This window comes from Rutidosis leptorrhynchoides, chromosome 2, assembly GCF_046630445.1.
Source record: "Rutidosis leptorrhynchoides isolate AG116_Rl617_1_P2 chromosome 2, CSIRO_AGI_Rlap_v1, whole genome shotgun sequence".
Classification (NCBI taxonomy): domain Eukaryota; kingdom Viridiplantae; phylum Streptophyta; class Magnoliopsida; order Asterales; family Asteraceae; genus Rutidosis; species Rutidosis leptorrhynchoides.
This window is the reverse complement of record NC_092334.1, coordinates 387,401,532-387,421,609: the sequence shown is the minus strand read 5'-3', so window position 1 is coordinate 387,421,609 and position 20,078 is coordinate 387,401,532. Positions and strand designations below refer to the sequence as shown.

The 20,078-nt window shown below is 34.9% G+C and overlaps 1 protein-coding gene across 2 annotated transcripts; it reads right to left on the bottom strand.

Moving 5' to 3' along the window:
• Window positions 1-1,918: 1,918 nt before the first annotated feature.
• Window positions 1,919-3,952, bottom strand: LOC139892143 (uncharacterized). Of its 2 annotated transcripts, none has more exons than XM_071875182.1 (3): window positions 3,699-3,952; window positions 2,820-3,158; window positions 1,919-2,694 (listed from the first exon to the last, which is right to left on the bottom strand). In XM_071875182.1, exons 2-3 carry the CDS (start codon window positions 3,156-3,158, stop codon window positions 2,185-2,187), a joined length of 849 nt encoding a protein of 282 aa, XP_071731283.1. In that variant the 5' UTR covers window positions 3,699-3,952; the 3' UTR covers window positions 1,919-2,184. The 2 variants fall into 2 exon arrangements, with proteins under 2 accessions (XP_071731283.1, XP_071731284.1); XM_071875183.1 differs by lacking the exon at window positions 3,699-3,952 and having other exon boundaries at window positions 2,180-2,320; window positions 2,361-2,694; window positions 2,820-3,272.
• Between the last annotated feature and the right edge of the window lie 16,126 nt (window positions 3,953-20,078).

The following is a 20,078-nucleotide window of genomic DNA, read 5'->3' as shown; positions in this document are numbered from 1 at the left end:
TTATATGATCCCATGGTTTAATACGGCAGCGCATCGTTTGGTCTATTTTCTAGGACGTTTAGGTTTAAAGAATCGCTTAACGCTTATCCTGGCTGTCTGCCTATATTTTGGCTGTGGGGCTGAAGAACTGGATGCCGGGATAGAACGAATAGGAATAGCGGGAATAGGGGTGGTAGTGTCTAGTGGAGTTGGTGCCACATCATCCTTACTAAACTCGGGATTTGAATTTTCTAATTCATTAGCCTTTCGTTTCTTTCCTAGTTCGAACTTGTCTTTTGTAATTTCCTGTATTTCTTCCTCGGGTTCACTTTCCTCCTCGGGTTCACTTTCCTCCTCGGGTTCACTTTCCGGGTTCTCTATAGTCGGTTCATCCGGAATTTGTGAGTCTTCCCCAAAGATATTATTTTCGTCATCGGATAGGTTAATGACTGGAATACCATCTGAAGATTCTGGTTCGGAGTCGCTGAATGTGATAACAAGTTTTGAGCCCGACATCTATCACACAACAACTAACCCATTAGTACTACATAATATTTACATATAAATTTTAACCAACAATGATAAGCAATGATTTTTAAATCAGACCCGGTCAAAGTCCAGACTTACTAATGTATCCTAACGACTTATCAGTTAGACACACTAATGCAAACCTGGTTCGCTAAGACCACCGCTCTGATACCACATGTCATAACCCGTCCTTAACCATAAAAACGAGTTAGATAACGTATGATTTCATTGCGAGGTATTGACCTCTATATGCGACATTTTTAAAAGAACAACTGCATTTATTTTACATTACAAACCATAACTCTTATTTTAATACAAGCTTTAGACAATAAAAAGATGATTATCGTTTAGCGATAATCTTAGACTTACAAACTTTACATGTGATGATAACAATACGATTTCTAGCATATTTTACATTACAATTCCTCGGATATGCAGTTTTATTTTTGACACAAATATGCATACTCAAGATTTTGCTTAAATTCAACATGTTGCAGCGGAAGCTTTAGTTTTCACCTGAGAATAGACATGTTTAAAACGTCAACATAAAGTTGGTGAGATATAGGTTTAATGCCGGCAGCAATATATATATATATATAGACCACAAGATTTCATATATAAACATTTTAATAAAAATATTCTAAGTGGTTGAGCACTTGGTAACCATACTTAACATTTAATCACGTCGCATATTCCCTTTATTATGAAATCTTACTACACCGTACCAAGTATAGTCACGAAACGAAGTACTGTGCAACCGTTGAATACTGGTCGTCCAGTCCAGTTGGGGTTGTCAGGCCCGATAGATCTATCAACAGGATTCGCGTTTACAATACCGCTGTAAATAGTAGTTACCAAGCTACAGGGAAGTATGCCAGTGGTACAACTCAACGTAGAATATATTTTTCAGTTACTTGTGTCCATATCGTAAAACAAAAAATACATGTATTCTCATCCCGAAATATTTAGAGTTTAAAAGTGGGACTATATACTCACTTTTGCCTTGAAGATATATATATATTTTGACTTGGTCTCCGGTTGATATCACAAACCTATCCATATATAATATATCAATATATTTTCATTTTAAACAATCGTCACATATATATACTTATAATACTTTTAGGGCCTGTTTACTTTTTTTTCATTAATCACCTGTATGGATATAGATGACAATATGGATAATGAAAGATTATATGCAGTAAGAAGATAATATAAATTGTTGTTTACTTTTGTACTTAATAAATTGACTGAATGATAATAAATTACTATTTTACCCTTACAAATGCATTCAAGTGTATGATTTTACACATTCAGTAGTAAAATGAAAAACTAACGCTACAACGCCACATTTTGCTAATTGAAAAATATAAAGTACATTTTCATTATCTAAAATAGAGACCAACATACTACATGAAACTTCATAAATCACCCTTTTAAATCAACACGATCCACTTTAGTTAACATTACATACAGACCATCCTCTAATAAATATTGACCCCAATATATAACATTCAACCAAAATACATGTTTGAAATTTTTCAAGAGTCTACTAGCCAAAATATTCTACTGTTAACAAAATGAGTCAATATACTACTTGTACTAATCTGATGGGATGTCTTCAGTCAACCAACATTTTACCCAAAAATAGCAATACATCATTATGATGTATTTAACTTACAACGGCAGGCCTTTAGTACGTGCAAGATTCTTCACCCAATTCTCGCACCTTTCCGCTTTCAGCTTCATCCAGATTGTCCTATATGCCGGGTTATCTTCACTAAATATGGCAACTGTTGCATCATACAACAAACTATCGTTTTCCCAGCCTAGCTCATCAAGTTTAGCTAAACAATCATCAGTGGTAGGTTGATCGGGTTTAGCATATTTTGCAGCCATCAAAGAGAGAACACTCGAAATTTGCGCTTCAATGGCAGACACATGTTCCTTGCCGTTTCTTTTCCTTTTCTTAACTTGAGAACAAGACGAACTTGTCATTTGTTGTACACCTTCCTCTTCAACTTGTTCAACTTCCACGGGATCGACAACTTGCACTTCTGGCATAGGAGCAGTTGAATGTGGTCCATAACTTTGTATACCGGTTGCAACCACACCATCAAAAAGTTGCGCGCAAAGAGTTGGATATAATAGTTGAGTAGTTCTTAGTGACTCACAATATTTGTTTGCCTGCATTATGAATAAATTATATCAAGTAGTACATCACATACTAAAGCACAAGAAGTAAACTACGTTCAAATTGACTCATAAACAAAAGTAAAAGTAAATGTCATAAACCAAGTAGGAGTAATGACCTTGCACTCTATCTCCCATTCTTCCTCAGTCAAGTTAAATGTATTAGTGGATGAATCGTAAACATTTCCAGTTTTGTTTTTCAATTTTAACCACGCTTGATATTTTCCCTTCAAGTAGCTTAAATGATTTGCCATTTGTTTACGATCAACATCAACTTTATGTGTTTCTTTTAGGACTTGACCAACTTTCTTCCATGAAAGTGCCTTCAAGCCACCTCCTTCTCGCCCGCTATGTGCAATTTCTTGAAGACAAGCTTCAAGAAATGTTTTTTCCACGTTTACATCCTTCCAACTAACTCTAATTCTTTTTCGAATTGTTGGCACACTTCCTTGGTCCATCTACAAATATAGAAAATTAAAACATATTTACAAACTGAGTAGTACTATACTAGTTGATGAGGTGTCTTCATCCAACTAAAAATTTACATGTTTACACCATAGACAAAACAAAGCAATTTTCATGTCCAGTTCATTATCAAATATCAAATAACAGTAGCAATTTGCAAAACGTAATAATGTGAATCTAGTTAAATTTAGTTGGATTTTTCATAAATAACAAAAGTCTTCAACAAAGTTAGCACAAACAATCCTTAAACTTGAATAAGACAACAAAATATAATACTTTGTAATAAGTCGTATTTTAATCGCAAGCAAATGAACAATCATAAACCCTAAAATAAGACATATAACTTTAATATAAAATTATTGAAGAACACAACAAATAAAGGTGTTTCTGGAAATCTGGAAGGCCATTTTACATCTTGAAAACATATATTTTGCATTAAAAATTTCTTATTTTAAAAGATCCCCAAAATCAAAATCAAAAACCTAATATATTAGAAAAAAAAGCTAGCGACCTAACAGATGGAGAATTGATACCTGTGATGGAGAATTGAAGATGGAGAATTGAAGATGCAAGACGGTTGATTACGTTTTCTAATGGAGAAGATAGAAAGGGAAGATGGGTATCTTTGGAAACTGGTGCATCTATATGGGGACTACACAAGTTTTTTAGGTGTGCGAATAATCATTTGTAAGAGATTTGGTGAATCAAAAAGGTGAAAGTAAACGGGCCTCCTAGTGACCGAATAATCCTTTCAAAACAATTCAGCCCATTAAGTTAAAAAGAAACAGGCCCTTAATGTCTTCTTAGTCCGTAGTTAGCAATTCAATTTTAATGGTTCATATTTAGGTGTTTAATAAATAAATAAAACCCCCATCGAAATAAATAAAACCCCCATCGTATTCGTATTGGTCGGGATTAATCTTGACCCACGGTACCGTGTTGTCAAATGACGTGTTGCGTACATAAAGTACCGGTATTGTCAAATGACGTGTTGCGTACGTACATGAGGTCTTATGATTAATCTTCTCGTGTTGTTTACGGGTGATCCTGAAATATATAAAATTAAATTATGAGTACATATATATAAAATATCATGTTATTTTAGAAAGATGTGATTTATTTAATTTTTCTCCAATTATTTTCGTGGCTAAACTAGTTTTGGATATCCGATCTTGTTTTGGTCATAGTTTCTTCGTTACAACTCCGTTTTCGTTGGTTCAACTTGCCACTTCCTTGGATCGAGTCCTTCTTTAAGAATATGAACTGCAAATACCTTAGTTTGTATTCGAAATCACAGGTCATAGGTCAAATTTTGGTGAAACTTATGAAGTTAATCATTTTCCATCATGTAAACAACCTTAAATGATTATTTTTCTAAAAATACTTATACTTTGAGTTAAATCATGAAATTTTTATGTGTTAACATATTCATAAGAAATATCATTTTTCCAGAATATAAACCTCCAATTCAAAGTTCAAGATAGTTTTTAATTATCCAACCCAAAATAGCCCCCGGTTGCACTCCGACGTCGTAAAAACAGTTTTTAAGGTGTTCTTTGAAAAACCAAGTTATACCTTGTTAAATTAGCATATATTTATGATATATTACAGGTCTTGAAGTATTTTAAAAGTTAAGTTAGAAGGATCTATTTAGTTTGCAAACAAGTTTGAAATCATTCAAACTATGTTCTTGTTGTTAAAATTGTATACCATAAAATAAGATAGCTATATATATATGAATCGAATAAGGTTATGAACAAAGTTACTACCTCAAGTTACTTGGACAAGATTGCTGTAAAAGAGGAGTAAAAACCTAGAACCAAAAGAGTGGTGAAGTTGGATGAAAGATTGGAAGTAAACTTGTGTTCTTGGAAGGATTCTTGAAGTGTTTTTGTAAGGGTTTTCTTATGATGATTAAGTGATGTTTTTGAAGCTAGATCGTCATGGTTACTTGCTAAATTGATGGAGGTTTCTTATGGATTTCAAGTAGGTGTGTTAGAGAGTAATTTAGAAGTGAGAATGGTGAACTAGAAATGTCATGGGGATGGCCATATAAAACGTGATTATGGGGAGACATGGACAAATTTTCCAAACTTGTAATCTTGTAAAATTGTCATACTAACCTCCAATTCTAATTACCTTATACCTAGGGTAGTAACAAGGGCTGGTTAGGTGGTGATTTGATGTGTATATACCAATAGTAAATACGTATAGAAGCTAGGTATGATACGGTACATATACTGTAGATATACGTATAGAAATCTTGTGAAAAATGGAATGAGAATTCAAATATAGCTATCTTTTGTGAATACACTTATATTGTTTTATGTATTTAAATCCTTAAAAAGTGATTAAATACATTACATATACGATATATGTATAAACTTTATAGGTCATAAGTATTTATGTCAAATAACGTTACGTATGGTTATCGTTTTGAAAACTTAAGTTAGTAGTTTCAAAATATACTTATAACTTATTATTATTAATACAAAATGAGATATTAAAACATCCATAAATCATGTTAAATATGTATATATACATATATATACACAAACGTATAATTATCATATGTTATATAGTTCGTGATATCATCGGTCAAACTAGACGGTCAAACGTTGTGTAAAACTCTTTTCAAAAACATAAGTCTCAACAATTTGGATTGCTTATCATGTTGGTAAGGTTTAATTTATGTAAATATTAATCTTATAAGTATAGAACGATCGAAAAATTCCGGGTCATTACAGGTTATGTAATGACCAACAGTCTCGTAATAACCTAAAAACCTCATTTCTTACCCCAATTACCGACACCGTCACTTGTGGGAACGTTTTGTTTAATAGTTGTAGCCCGATGTTCTTTTTCTCACTTTGGTGAGAAGCGAACATTACTAAACCGTAAGCATAGCATGCTTCTTTATGTTGCATGTTAGCCACTTTTTCTTGAATGCAAATATGTTACATCGAAATCAGTTTCTTGAATGCAGTTTTTACACAATATCATACAAACATGGACTCCAAATCTTGTCCTTATTTTAGTATGCAACAGCGGAAGCTCTTAGTATTCACCTGAGAATAAACATGCTTTAAACGTCAACAAAAATGTTGGTGAGTTATAGGTTTAACCTATATATATCAAATCGTAACAATAGACCACAAGATTTCATATTTCAATACACATCCCGTACATAGAGATAAAAATCATTCATATGGTGAACACCTGGTAACCGACATTAACAAGATGCATATATAAGAATATCCCCATCATTCCGGGACACCCTTCGGATATGATATAAATTTCGAAGTACTAAAGCATCCGGTACTTTGGATGGGGTTTGTTAGGCCCAATAGATCTATCTTTAGTATTCGCGTCAATTAGGGTGTCTGTTCCCTAATTCTTAGATTACCAGACTTAATAAAAAGGGGCATATTCGATTTCGATAATTCAACCATAGAATGTAGTTTCACGTACTTGTGTCTATTTTGTAAATCATTTATAAAACCTGCATGTATTCTCATCCCAAAAATATTAGATTTTAAAAGTGGGACTATAACTCACTTTCACAGATATTTACTTCGTCGGGAAGTAAGAATTGGCCACTGGTTGATTCACGAACCTATAACAATATATACATATATATCAAAGTATGTTCAAAATATATTTACAACACTTTTAATATATTTTGATGTTTTAAGTTTATTAAGTCAGCTGTCCTCGTTAGTAACCTACAACTAGTTGTCCACAGTTAGATGTACAGAAATAAATCGATAAATATTATCTTGAATCGATCCACGACCCAGTGTATACGTATCTCAGTATTGATCACAACTCAAACTATATATATTTTGGAATCAACCTCAACCCTGTATAGCTAACTCCAACATTCACATATAGAGTGTCTATGGTTGTTCCGAAATATATATAGATGTGTCGACATGATAGGTCAAAACATTGTATACGTGTCTATGGTATCTCAAGATTACATAATATACAATACAAGTTGATTAAGTTATGGTTGGAATAGATTTGTTACCAATTTTCACGTAGCTAAAATGAGAAAAATTATTCAATCTTGTTTTACCCATAACTTCTTCATTTTATATCCGTTTTGAGTGAATCAAATTGCTATGGTTTCATATTGAACTATATTTTATGAATCTAAACAGAAAAAGTATAGGTTTATAGTCGGAAAAATAAGTTACAAGTCATTTTTGTAAAGGTAGTCATTTCAGTCGAAAGAACGACGTCTAGATGACCATTTTAGAAAACATACTTCCACTTTGAGTTTAACCATAATTTTTGGATATAGTTTCATGTTCATAATAAAAATAATTTTCCCATAATAACAACTTTTAAATCAAAGTTTATCATAGTTTTTAATTAACTAACCCAAAACAGCCCGCGGTGTTACTACGACGGCGTAAATCCGGTTTTACGGTGTTTTTCGTGTTTCCAGGTTTTAAATCATTAAGTTAGCATATCATATAGATATAGAACATGTGTTTAGTTGATTTTAAAAGTCAAGTTAGAAGGATTAACTTTTATTTGCGAACAAGTTTAGAATTAACTAAACTATGTTCTAGTGATTACAAGTTTAAACCTTCGAATAAGATAGCTTTATATGTATGAATCGAATGATGTTATGAACATCATTACTATCTCAAGTTCCTTGGATAAACCTACTGAAAATGAGAAAAATAGATCTAGCTTCAAAGGATCCTTGGATGGCTTGAAAGTTCTTGAAGCAGAATCATGACACGAAAACAATTTCAAGTAAGATTTTCACTCGAAATAAGATTGTTATAGTTATAGAAATTGAATTAAAGTTTGAATATGATTATTACCTTGTATTAGAAAGATAACCTACTGTAAGTAACAAAGGTTTCTTGATCTTGGATGATTACTTGGAATGGATTTAGAAAACTTGGAAGTAAACTTGCAATCTTGGAAGTATTCTTGATTTTATGAAACTAGAACTTTTAGAATTTATGAAGAACACTTAGAACTTGAAGATAGAACTTGAGAGAGATCAATTAGAGGAAAAAAATTGAAGAATGAAAGTGTTTGTAGGTGTTTTTGGTCGTTGGTGTATGGATTAGATATAAAGGATATGTAATTTTGTTTTCATGTAAATAAGTCATGAATGATTACTCATATTTTTGTAATTTTATGAGATATTTCATGCTAGTTGCCAAATGATGGTTCCCACATGTGTTAGGTGACTCACATGGGCTGCTAAGAGCTGATCATTGGAGTGTATATACCAATAGTACATACATCTAAAAGCTGTGTATTGTACGAGTACGAATACGGGTGCATACGAGTAGAATTGTTGATGAAACTGAACGAGGATGTATTTGTAAGAATTTTTGTTAAGTAGAAGTATTTTTATAAGTGTCTTGAAGTCTTTCAAAAGTGTATGAATACATATTAAAACACTACATGTATATACATTTTAACTGAGTCGTTAAGTCATCGTTAGTCGTTACATGTAAATGTTGTTTTGAAACCTTTAGGTTAACGATCTTGTTGAATGTTGTTAACCCATTGTTTATTATAACAAATGAGATGTTAAATTGTTATATTATCATGATATTATGATATATAATATATCTTAGTATGATATATATACAGTTAAATGTCGTTACAACGATAATCGTTACATATATGTCTCGTTTCGAAATCATTAAGTTAGTAGTCTTATTTTTACATATGTATTTCATTGTTAATACACTTAATAATATATTTACTTATCATTTAACATAATTAACCAAGTGTATCAATATCTTAATATGATTCATATGTACCTAGTAAGACGTTGTTATAACGATAATCGTTATATATATCGTTTTCGAGTTTCTTAAATTAATAGTCTCATTTTTGTGTATATAACTCATTGTTAAAATACCTAATGAGATACATACTTATAATAAAATCATGTTAACTATATATATAACCATATATATGTCATCGTATAGTTTTTACAAGTTTTAACGTTCGTGAATCACCGGTCAACTTGGGTGGTCAATTGTCTATATGAAACCTATTTCAATTAATCAAGTCTTAACAAGTTTGATTGCTTAACATGTTGGAAACACTTAATCATGTAAATAACAATTTCATTTAATATATATATATAAACATGGAAAAGTTCGGGTCACTACAACTGGTTGCTAAAATGGCAGATTATGGAATAGATTTATCTGATGAGAAAGCAGTTAGAGTTTTGAAAGACGGTCTTCCTGAGAAATAGGACAATGAAATTGAAAAGATTCAGAACAGGTACATTGCGTCAGGTCGTACGTTAACCTTGACGACTTTTACATCCAAGTTTATGGAAAAGGATATTCAGGTTGAGGCAAAGAGGAAGAGACTTGGTACTGTTGCTGGTTCGTCCATTATTGGGTCATCTTCGGAAAATCATGCTCCTTTGCAAACAGCTTACATTTCCACCAATGCATCACAGACCTCGACTCCAGTATCAGATTCTGGTTATTTCAATGCCAAATCTCAAGCACAGAAGTCAACTACTAAACTGATTGATCCCGGCGTTCTACAACAGACTCAATCACTAGTGATCAAGACAGAAAATATCAAGAAAAGGCCTCTGGAATTGATTCAGGAGGATATGGCTTTAGCTGCTATAGTGGTTAACTCTTACACTGATATGATAAGTGGGCAGATAATTAATGGTCATCTGGAGAATGAGGACTATGATCAGATCGATGAGGATGAGATTGAGAAAATGGACATCCTATATGCTATGGGCAGTGTGGTGAGACGTGCTAGAAAGTATTTGAAAAGAACAGGTCAGAGTACTTTGAGTTTGAACTGCAATACTAAGTTTAGTTTTGATATGTCCAAAGTAAGATGCCATAATTGTGATGAGCTTGGTCATTTCAAAAGGACATGCACAAGACCATCTAAGCCTGGTTTTCATAATCCTTTTCATAACACTTCAATTGAGGTGACTCCTGGACATGCTGGTCCGACAGTGAACAAGGAAGCAACTTCTAGTGGTCAATCTAAAGCTTTGACTACTATTTATGCTGATGAAGTGTGTGATTGGTCGATCTCAGTTGATGCTGAAAAGGCTAATGTGGTTTTTGTTGGTAAGAGTGAAGCTGAAATAGAAGAAGAAAGGATTATCAGAAAAAATGCTGGGTGTATAGGTAAAGATGATCCAGCTTGCGCATGCTACATATGCAAATGTGATGCACGAATGAAAAGGGTTGAAGCTGTAATGAAGATGTGTCTTAGGAAGAGAATTAGTGATAGGTTGTATGATAAGTTCCGCAAAGCTAATGATCTATCTGATCTTGAATTCACAACTGACTCTTCAGATGATGATGAATCCTCAGGAATGAGTTGTCATACAGGTACCTGGTTTAGAAAAGAACTTGCACATTTGATCAAGGATGATGTTGAAGGTACTGATGAGAAGGTAGTCACGGTGACAAGTTCGGATAAACCTGCTAAAGTTGAGGGCAAAGAAGGTTATGATGCTGATTATTCAGACAGTACAAGTTCAGAGTCAGAATCAGAATCAGGTACAGATTCGCAGGTTGGTAGAAAAGATTACGCGTTCATGGCTAACACATCCAACAATGACAAGGTATGTAATGATTCAGATTCTTTTTGTTTAAAATGCAATGACCTTGAACAGGAAATAGCTAGACTTGAATGTGTGATCTCTAAGCTTAATGAGATACCTGCTACTTGTGAAACTTGTCCAAAACTTAGACTTGAACTTAAGAATTTGGATATAGAAAATCAAACAAATAGGAAGAACTATGATGATGCTCTCTACTACCTTAATAAGCAGAAAGAGTATGTTGATGTTATTAAGTCCTTGGAGAATCAGGTAGGTCATTTAAAATCAACTATTGTAGATGATGAGAAAGTGATTCACCTGTATTTAAGCCAAATAGAAGCACTTAAGGCAGAAAAAGATTCATACAAGTTAAAATATGAGTCAGAAAAGGCTAGGATTGATAATTGGCAGAGAATGTCATACATGACACAAACTTGAAACATCCTAAAAACCAAGGGATAGGTTATAATCAGGTTGCACCACTGCTTTTGGGAGAGTTTGTAAATAAGCCTGTTGAGAAGAGTAGGGATTCGGTTGTAGAACCGAAGTATGGTAAGCCTGAGAAAAATCCTGTTGAGTGTAAAAGTGAGAATGATGAGGGTAAGAAGCCATTAGATGTTGTTTATGAGACGGAGTCCGACACTGATATCGACACTGAAAAAGACGGGAAACCCTTTGTAGTTGTGACTAAGCCTATTACTATTTTGAAGAATCCAAAGAATGATGCAAATAGGAGTGAGAGTCAGTAGATTGAGAAAAGGAGTGTTAGAAAACCGAAACAATCTAGGAAGAAAAACACTCAGCTCACCCCTATTAAGTTTGTTAAGGATAGTAGTACTTTGAATTCTCAGGTTGTTGATCCTAAAGCTGAACATCCACCAAAAGGTGAGAGTTCTAATTCAGGAAGCGTGACAAAATATATTCCGCCTAATCGTCGACAGACTGTTAAACAGAAAGTATCTTCACCCCCTCCAGCTAGGCAATAGACAACACCCCCGAGGAGACAGTTTTCACCTTCTAGGCGTCAATTGTTTAATGGTAATGATTTTGATAATGTTAATTGTTTTAATTGTGGGATGTTGGGACACAGGGCTATGAATTGCAAACCCATTCAACAGACACCACACAGGAAGATTGATCTTGGTCCTAAACGTACTTTCGATAGAAGATCATCTCCACCTGTGTTTAAATCTAATTCTGTGAAATCAACTGAAACAAATGTTTTCCAAATAAATGACTATTTCAGGAAACCGCTACCAAAAATTGTTGTTTGGAAACATAAATCAGAAGTGAAAGGTGTTCAAAATTCTAAAGGTCCTTCCGGATCTAAGGGACAATGGGTGAAATTGCTAGTGGTTGGCATAGATGGGAAACCCACTGCCATTCGGGCATGGGTGGCCCTTTTTAACTAATCTCCTTATTTTAATGTGCAGGTCGCCTACAATCCTCACTGCAGTACATGGATTGTTGATAGTGGGGCGTCCAGGCACATGACAGGGAACTTGTCTCTTCTTTCTAATGTGAAAACAGTGGATGGAGGACCAGTTTCTTTTGCAGGTAGTGAAGGAGGTTTTATTACTGCACAAGGGGTGATTGCCAATGAGAATGTCAATTTTGATAAAGTCAATTTTGTAGAGCAAATGTCAAACAATTTGCTTTCAGTTTCACAAGTTGCTGACAAAAAGTATACGGTTGCTTTTGATGACAAATTGTGTTATATCTTGAGAAAAGAATTTGTAATTCTGGAAGACATGATTCTGATGACTGCTCCAAGATGTAAAGATCTCTATATTCTGGATATGCGAAAGGCTCACGTTAAAGCAGCTACATGCCATCAGGCTTTTGTTTCGAAAGCTACTGAACAGGAGTCTATTATTTGGCACAAGCGTATGGGTCATCTGAGTCTAAGGAAGATGAATAATCTAGTTCACAATGAACTAGTTGATGGTGTTAATCTTAAGAACTTTCATATTCCTGAAGGGTGTCTTCCGTGTAAGAAAGGGAAACAGACTAAGAAGTCTCATGCTACCAAGAAGCATCATTCTTTTAATATTCCTTTGGAGTTATTGCATATGGATCTCTTTGGTCCAGTAAATTGCAAGACAATCACTGGAGAGTTAAATTGCTTGGTGGTTACAGATGAGTATTCACGTTTCTCTTGGGTTGTGATGTTGAAGCATAAATCAGATACTTTCGAGCACATTAAAGTCTTGATTCTGAAGTTTGAAAGATTGTATAAATTGAAGGTTAGAAAGATTCGTACCGAAAATGGTACAGAGTTTAAGAATAACAACATGCTGCTGTTCTGTAATGAAAAGAGGATACAATAACAGTTCAGCCCTGCGTATACACCTCAGTCGAATGGGGTAGCTGAAAGAAAGAATAGGACGTTAATTGAAACCGCAAGAACTATGCTAGCTGATGCATGTTTACCTATTGTTTTCTGGGGAGAAGCCGTAAGCACAGCGTGTTATGTGATGAACAGAGTTCTAGTGGTGAAGAAACACGGTAAGACGTGTTATGAATTGTTGCACAAGAGAAAGCCTAACATTAAACATTTTGAACCCTTTGGTGCTCCTTGTACTATTCTGGTACGAGACACGGGAGGTAAATTTAACTCAAAGGTTGTCTCTGGTAACTTCTTGGGTTATGGGAATCCAAATAAGCGAGTGTACAATACTGAATCTAAGTGTGTTGAAGAACGTTTTGAGGTTGATATTCAGCGTAATGCTCTAGCTCGTGTTAGTAAAGAATTTGCATGGCAATTTGAATATGATAAACTGTTTGACTCTTTTAACTTTCCACCGGAGGCTACAGACGATGAGATACTAACTCAAATGTTGTATGATTCTCAAAATTCCAAAGAGAATGTAATCTCAATTCCTAGCCTGACTCAGGTCCAGACTCAAAATACTCTTCAGAGTCTGATTCAGAGTCCGAGGCAAAGTACTCAGAGTGACCATTCTAATGCTGATTCTAATGTGGAGATAGTGTATGAGACAGATGAAGACAGTGATTTGGAGGAAGATGAGGATGTTAATAGAGCACGTTTGACCGAAGAACATTTAAATCCTCTTTACAATCAACCTATAACTGTAACAGGGACTGAACAGCCAACTGAAGCAGGAGGAATATGAAGGTCAAACTGTGTGATTATGCCTCCAAAATGTTTAGATGATTATTACGTAGATACGAGGGGCATTCCTCATATTGGCATTCCTCATGCCATGACTAATGAAGAATCTACGTCTGAAGTTCCTACTATATCTGATGTTCCTGTGGTAAATGAGAGTCAATCGGCAGCAGAAGATGTTGAATCAGAAAGTGCAAATGTGGTAACAACTTTCTATTCCTCGTTGAACAAGACAGGGAGAGTATTTGTGCATGCTCACTCATGCTACGTGTGTCAAATTGAACCTAAGGATGCCTATGAGGCACTGAAGTTTGATGAGTGGGTCAGTGCAATGCAGGAAGAACTGTTACAGTCTAAGCATTTAAAGGTTTGGAAACTAGTCAATCCACCACATAGTTGTGAACCCTATGGTCTTCGATGGGTTTTGAAGAATAAGAAGGATGAGCAGGGTATTGTTATCAGAAACAAAGCTAGGTTGGTGGTAAAGGGATATCAATAAATCCCTGAGATTGACTATGATGAGATTTTTGCTCCGGTAGCTAGACTGGAGGCAATCAGGATTTTCTTGGCTTTTGTATCATTCATGGGTTTTAAAGTATATCAGATGGATGTGAAAAGCGCATTTTTGTATGGGGAGATCAATGAAAGAGTATTTGTTGAACAACCACCTGGTTTCGAAGATCCACATTTCCCAGAAAAGGTATATCGACTTAAAAAGGTACTTTATGGTCTTCACCAAGCTCCTAGAGCGTGGTATACAACGTTGTCCAACTATATGCTTGAAAATGGTTTTAGGAGAGGTGTCATTAATCAGACACTTTTCATTAAGAAAAAGGGACAACATCTCATGTTAGTGCATGTTTATGTTGATGACATAATCTTTGGGTCAACGGATCAGGGAATGGTTGATGAATTTGAAAAGGTTATGCAATGGAAGTTTAAAATGAGTTCCATGGGAACTATAAAGTTTTTCTTAGGTTTGCAGGTAGCAAAGATGGATAAAGGCATATTCTTGCACCAGACTAAGTATGTTGCTGATATCCTGAAGCGCTTTCAAGTGGAGAATGAAAGACCAGTAAAGACTCCGTTGTCAGTAAATCATAGGATCTCACCTGATTGTGAGGTTGCTCCAGTGGATCCTACGTTATACAGGGCGATCATAGGTTCTCTAATGTATTTAACTGCTTCTCGACCAGATATTACGTTTGCGGTTTGCTTGTGTGCATGTTATCAGGCAAATTCTAATGTTCATCATATGTTTGTGGTTAAGAAGATTTTAAGGTATTTGAAAGATACAACGAGTTTAGGGCTATGGTATCCGTGTGAGGATGGTTTTGATCTCACAACTTATAGTGATTCTGACTATAGCGTTACAAGAAAGATTTTAAGTCAACATCAGGGGGTTATCAATTTCTTGGTAGCAAACTAGTTACCTGGCAGTGTAAAAAGCAAACAACAGTGGCACAGTCCACTTGTGAAGCAGAATATATTGCCGCAGCCAGCTGTACATCACAGGTTATCTGGATTCAACAGCAGCTACGTGACTACGGTTTGCAAATTTCTAACACTCCTATTTTTGTTGATAATACTGCTGCCATAGCTGTCACTAAAAATCCCGTAAATCATTCTAAAACAAAACATATAGGGATTAAATACCATTTCATTAGAGACTGCTATGAGAAAAAGTTGATAGATGTTGTGCAGATAGACACTACGACCCAACGGGCTGATCTCTTCACTAAAGCTTTTGATAAACCACACTTTGATTACTTGTTAAAAGAGATAGGTATTAAATTGCTTAATGACGTGGTTCCTGAAACGGAGGTTCCTAACACAGAGGAACCTAACCAAGAGACTGAGTTGTGAATGCATTGAAATTGCTTGTATAGTATGTGTAGTTTGCAATTCATTTGCATGATTTATTTTCGTTTGCATAATAGATTAGCATTTTCTGATATTTCTGCATGCTTGTTCATGCTCTTAGAATAGTTTTCTGCTTTTGTACGGGAAAAAATCAAAAAGCCATAAAAATCATAAAAACAAGAAGAAAAAAAAATGAAAAATGGAAAATCATAAAAAAAATTGAAAAGCCTGAAAATGAGTTGCTTATTCTATGTTGTGGGGAAGTGATTGCAATACTGAACTAACATGTAAGTTGTGGAAAACAAGTAATACAGAATGATTGATAATATGTTAGTAGACTTTATTGGCCTAATTCTGGATAGAGATGATTACACTAACAAAGCGTAAATATCACGATGAGGAAATCATAGAAAGATTTACAGCGGTTGAGGGTAGTCACCTACTTATCACTGAATATGTACTGAAAAATGATTGTTCAGAAACTCAACAGTTGGTTGAGGTCTCCCCTACTACAATTTATACTCGGTAGCAAAGATAATTTTGTGAGTCCCCAAGGTGAGCATACTTTGTCTAGGATGCATACTTGTTTCTATATACCTTTATCACTTGAACCGAAACTCAACAACATACATGTCCTGTACCCAAAGGGAGGTTTTTCTCTTGAAGGGTTGAGAAGTGCAATCTTGTATCACAGACACAGAATGATTTGTACCATGCAACGTTATCGGGTTATAGATTTCACCATCAGAAGATTGATTTTCCGTGCGGTTACAACAAAAGTCAAAGACAGTGGTGCATCATCATGTATAGTTGTGTTTATTTATTTATTTTGTTTGTTTCATTTTTGTACTGTTCATAGCATGGAGAAAAAGGCAACATAAAAAATTTTTTTTTTGCAAGTTATGTTTATGTTTATTTATTTAAAGTTGTAAATAACATGATGCACCACATTACTGCAAGAGAGTCATGGATCAAGAATTGAACAAAACTTTGGAGATTCTTACGTTATCTACGTCTGAGACAACAGATATTAAAATCGGAGAATTATTTGGACGATTTAGTTATCTACATCCGAGGGGGAGAAATTTATCAGATCATCAGATATAGAGAACTTAAATCATTCGGTTCACATCACTAATTTGGTGGACTTTACATCTTTTGTCTGTAGTATGGGATTGTACCTATTGACCTGGATAGCAGGGAATATCGTCTGGAGGATACCTTAGCGTTCCATTACTCAAATACATATATCACTACCATCCATCCAACATCATGCATCATACGATTTCCGTTTAAGTATGGGGTTTATAGAGATCGGTATGCGTTTTTTCAAAGTATGCAATAAATTTGAGATAAACAATGTTATCTGAAACGAAAAGTATAAGTTCAAGGTCGAAGGTCATGGCCAACAGGGTTGCTAGAAACATCGTGAGATGGTTCTGTTCAATCAAATTGAAAGTACATTGATGTGATAAGAGGACATCGTCAATATATTTGTGTTCAATTATTCTACCTGAAACATCGTGCGATCTCAAATGAGGACGGACTTTGTGATCAAAATCTAACATTGAAAGATGTTAAAGTAATTAATTTAACGTGATCATCGAAGTCTAGGGTGAAAGTTGGTAAATGTTTATTGATATATTTGAAAGTTGTTCTGTATATGCTTTATCAAATACGTTAATGAATAAATTGTGGAACAACATGTCAACATAGTTCAGCTCTGATCCCCGAATCAAAAGATTAAATCAATTTGATATGTCAACTCGCAAAAACATATGTTATGCTTCTCTTAGTGTGCTTCATGAAATGCAGTATCACTTGTTCTTATGCTAATAATATTATATGTCTGTTGGTGCTATTGTTTAATGAAACTGATGTTAGAGGTTGAATTATTGCAGATCTGTAAGGTTAAAAGGTTAAAAGTTACTGAATATGTCTGTTATAATATTGCTGATCATGACACGCTGGATCTTGTACAGTAGTTCGCTTTGTAAATTTGCATATGCATACATATCTGAAAAATCAAAAATATCTGCATTCATAACTTAGTTGCATGTGCATTTCTTTTTTAATTATTAAGGTTAGCAACTCAGTTCTCAGAAAGGTTCACTGTGAATGGGATACCGTGTTTTTCTTTAAACTTGAGAATAAGTTGTTTGGAGTTTAAGGGAACAAAGCGTGTTAACTTTTATATTGTAGAGATCAGTCCCAGGGGGAGTGGACTTGATAAGGTTTGTGAAGTTGAAGTTTAAATTTTAAATTTTTCAAAATACAGTCGGCCGAGTGAGTATACACACACGACCGTGTGACTCACTCACACGACCGATTGAGATTGGGAAAAATGTGTTTTTGTTTTATAAACACACTCGGCCGAGTATGTAAACTCTCACGGTCGAGTGAGTGACACACTTGACCGAGTGTGTCTGGGAGTATAAAAGGGTTTGAGTCATGAACGGCTCAGAACACTTTGGAGTTTTTTGGACAAATTTTACCTAGATTTTTCATTGTTAAGGAAGAAGGTTTTGATTCAGTGTTTTAGATACATCTTTTGATTGTGATTCCAGCGCCAGTAACAAGGTAATCTAACTCGTTTTCATTCGTTCTAAATCGATGATTTTATGTTCGAAGTGCAAAACTCTAATCGAGTGCTTTTTAGACTTGGTTTGTTAAAATTGATGTTATGCATGTGTTAATCGTCCTTTTTTGAGACTTATGTGACCGAAAATCAAACCAATAACAACAGATATGATCGATTTGACAAATGGGTGAACTCAGATCTGAAGAACATGCTCGACCGAGTGTGTGACACACTCGACCGAGTGAGTTCACACACTCGACCGTTTGTCGACACACACGACCGTGTGTGTTTACACACTCGACCGAGTGTATTGAAATCCTAATTTTTGATTTTTGCTGTTTTTGGTTGTTTTGTTGAAATCATGACATATTATACTGAATGTTTTGTATAGTTTTGCTCTTAGAATGTCAGGTAGTATGTTAGTTGGAACTTGGGGATTTGATCTTGACCGTAGGAGAGTTTTGGCGAAACACAGGCCTATCCAAGTGGAATCCAAAGTTGTTGCAACTCAGACTACTCACGATCATTGAAAAGGTCAAGATTGTTTAACATTTCTTGAGATAGGAGACCATTACTGTCCCAAGCTTATTCAAGAGTTCTATACTTGTGCGGCCTTAGAGGAAGGTAAAAAGAAGCATGTTCATGCTAGTTTCTTTGGTAAAGCTTATAAGTGGACCCTAGATGAGTTTGCTGATCATTTACTATTGCCTTACTGGGGAGCCAAGATTTATTGCCCTAGTAAAGATCTTAGAAAGATTCCTAGCAAATTTGACGCTGGTGGAGTGGCTTCTCACATCACTAGGCCAGGGCATGTAATGAGTTCCAATAGAATTGAGGTTAGAGACAGTGATGTTAGGAATGATTTGATACCCAACATGAGGATTATCAAAAGAAACGTGGTGTTTAGAGATCCAAATGACGATTTGCTTTCTGGTACTGAGGCTGTTCTGTTGTATTGTCTTACGGAACGAATCAAGGTGAATTTTAGTCAGATTGTCATTAACATCATGAAAGACACCATGGATACTGAGGGAAAACCTTTTCCCTATGCTGTTCTTTTAAATCATTTGTTTGATGAGCTTGATCTGTTTGAAGACACGAATTAAAATTGAAGCTAGTCCCAGAGGATGTTATTGTGGGATAACTCTAATGCTTGTGATTTCGTGTGCTTATGTTTAATCTTGTTTAATGTGTAATTTGATAAGGCTAGTCTGTTAGCCTTGAATCTATGGTTTGTAATAAAACAGTGACCTCTGAACGATGTAGTTGTGTGTTTATCAGCTAATATGTTTGTTATGATTATTTATTTACGGATGCATGTGAGTAACTTGATACCCCATGATACATGGTGGTAAATGCTTATTAGCTATGTTGTTTTGAGTGTTTTACAGTTATTCAGAATGTCTCAAGAACAACAACATATGGAAGAAGAAGTAGAAGAACAACAGATCCCTCTATCATCTGAACTACCAGGTTTAATCGGACATGAAGATACTAACGTGCTAGCTTGTGTTGATGAGACTGTGACTGAAGCTCAAAGAGGAGGGTTTGGTCCAATTATCGCGTTCTTGAAGCGATCTAGAATTCTCAAGGCTATCACTGCTGAGTGCACTCCATACTATTCACATCAAAGAACTTTTTGGGAGGTTGCTAGAGTTATTATTGAGAACAATCGGCCGGTGATACTAAGCTCAGTAAACAATACCATTGTTCGGATCTCTGCTCAGACGATAAGGGAAGAT

Coding starts and splice junctions, on each gene's coding strand:
- LOC139892143 (XM_071875182.1), bottom strand. CDS start 3,158: ATGGACCAAGGAAGTGTGCCAACAATTCGAAAAAGAATTAGAGTTAGT. Junction 2,695..2,819: donor AATGGGAGATAGAGTGCAAG/GTCATTACTCCT, acceptor TTCATAATGCAG/GCAAACAAATATTGTGAGTC.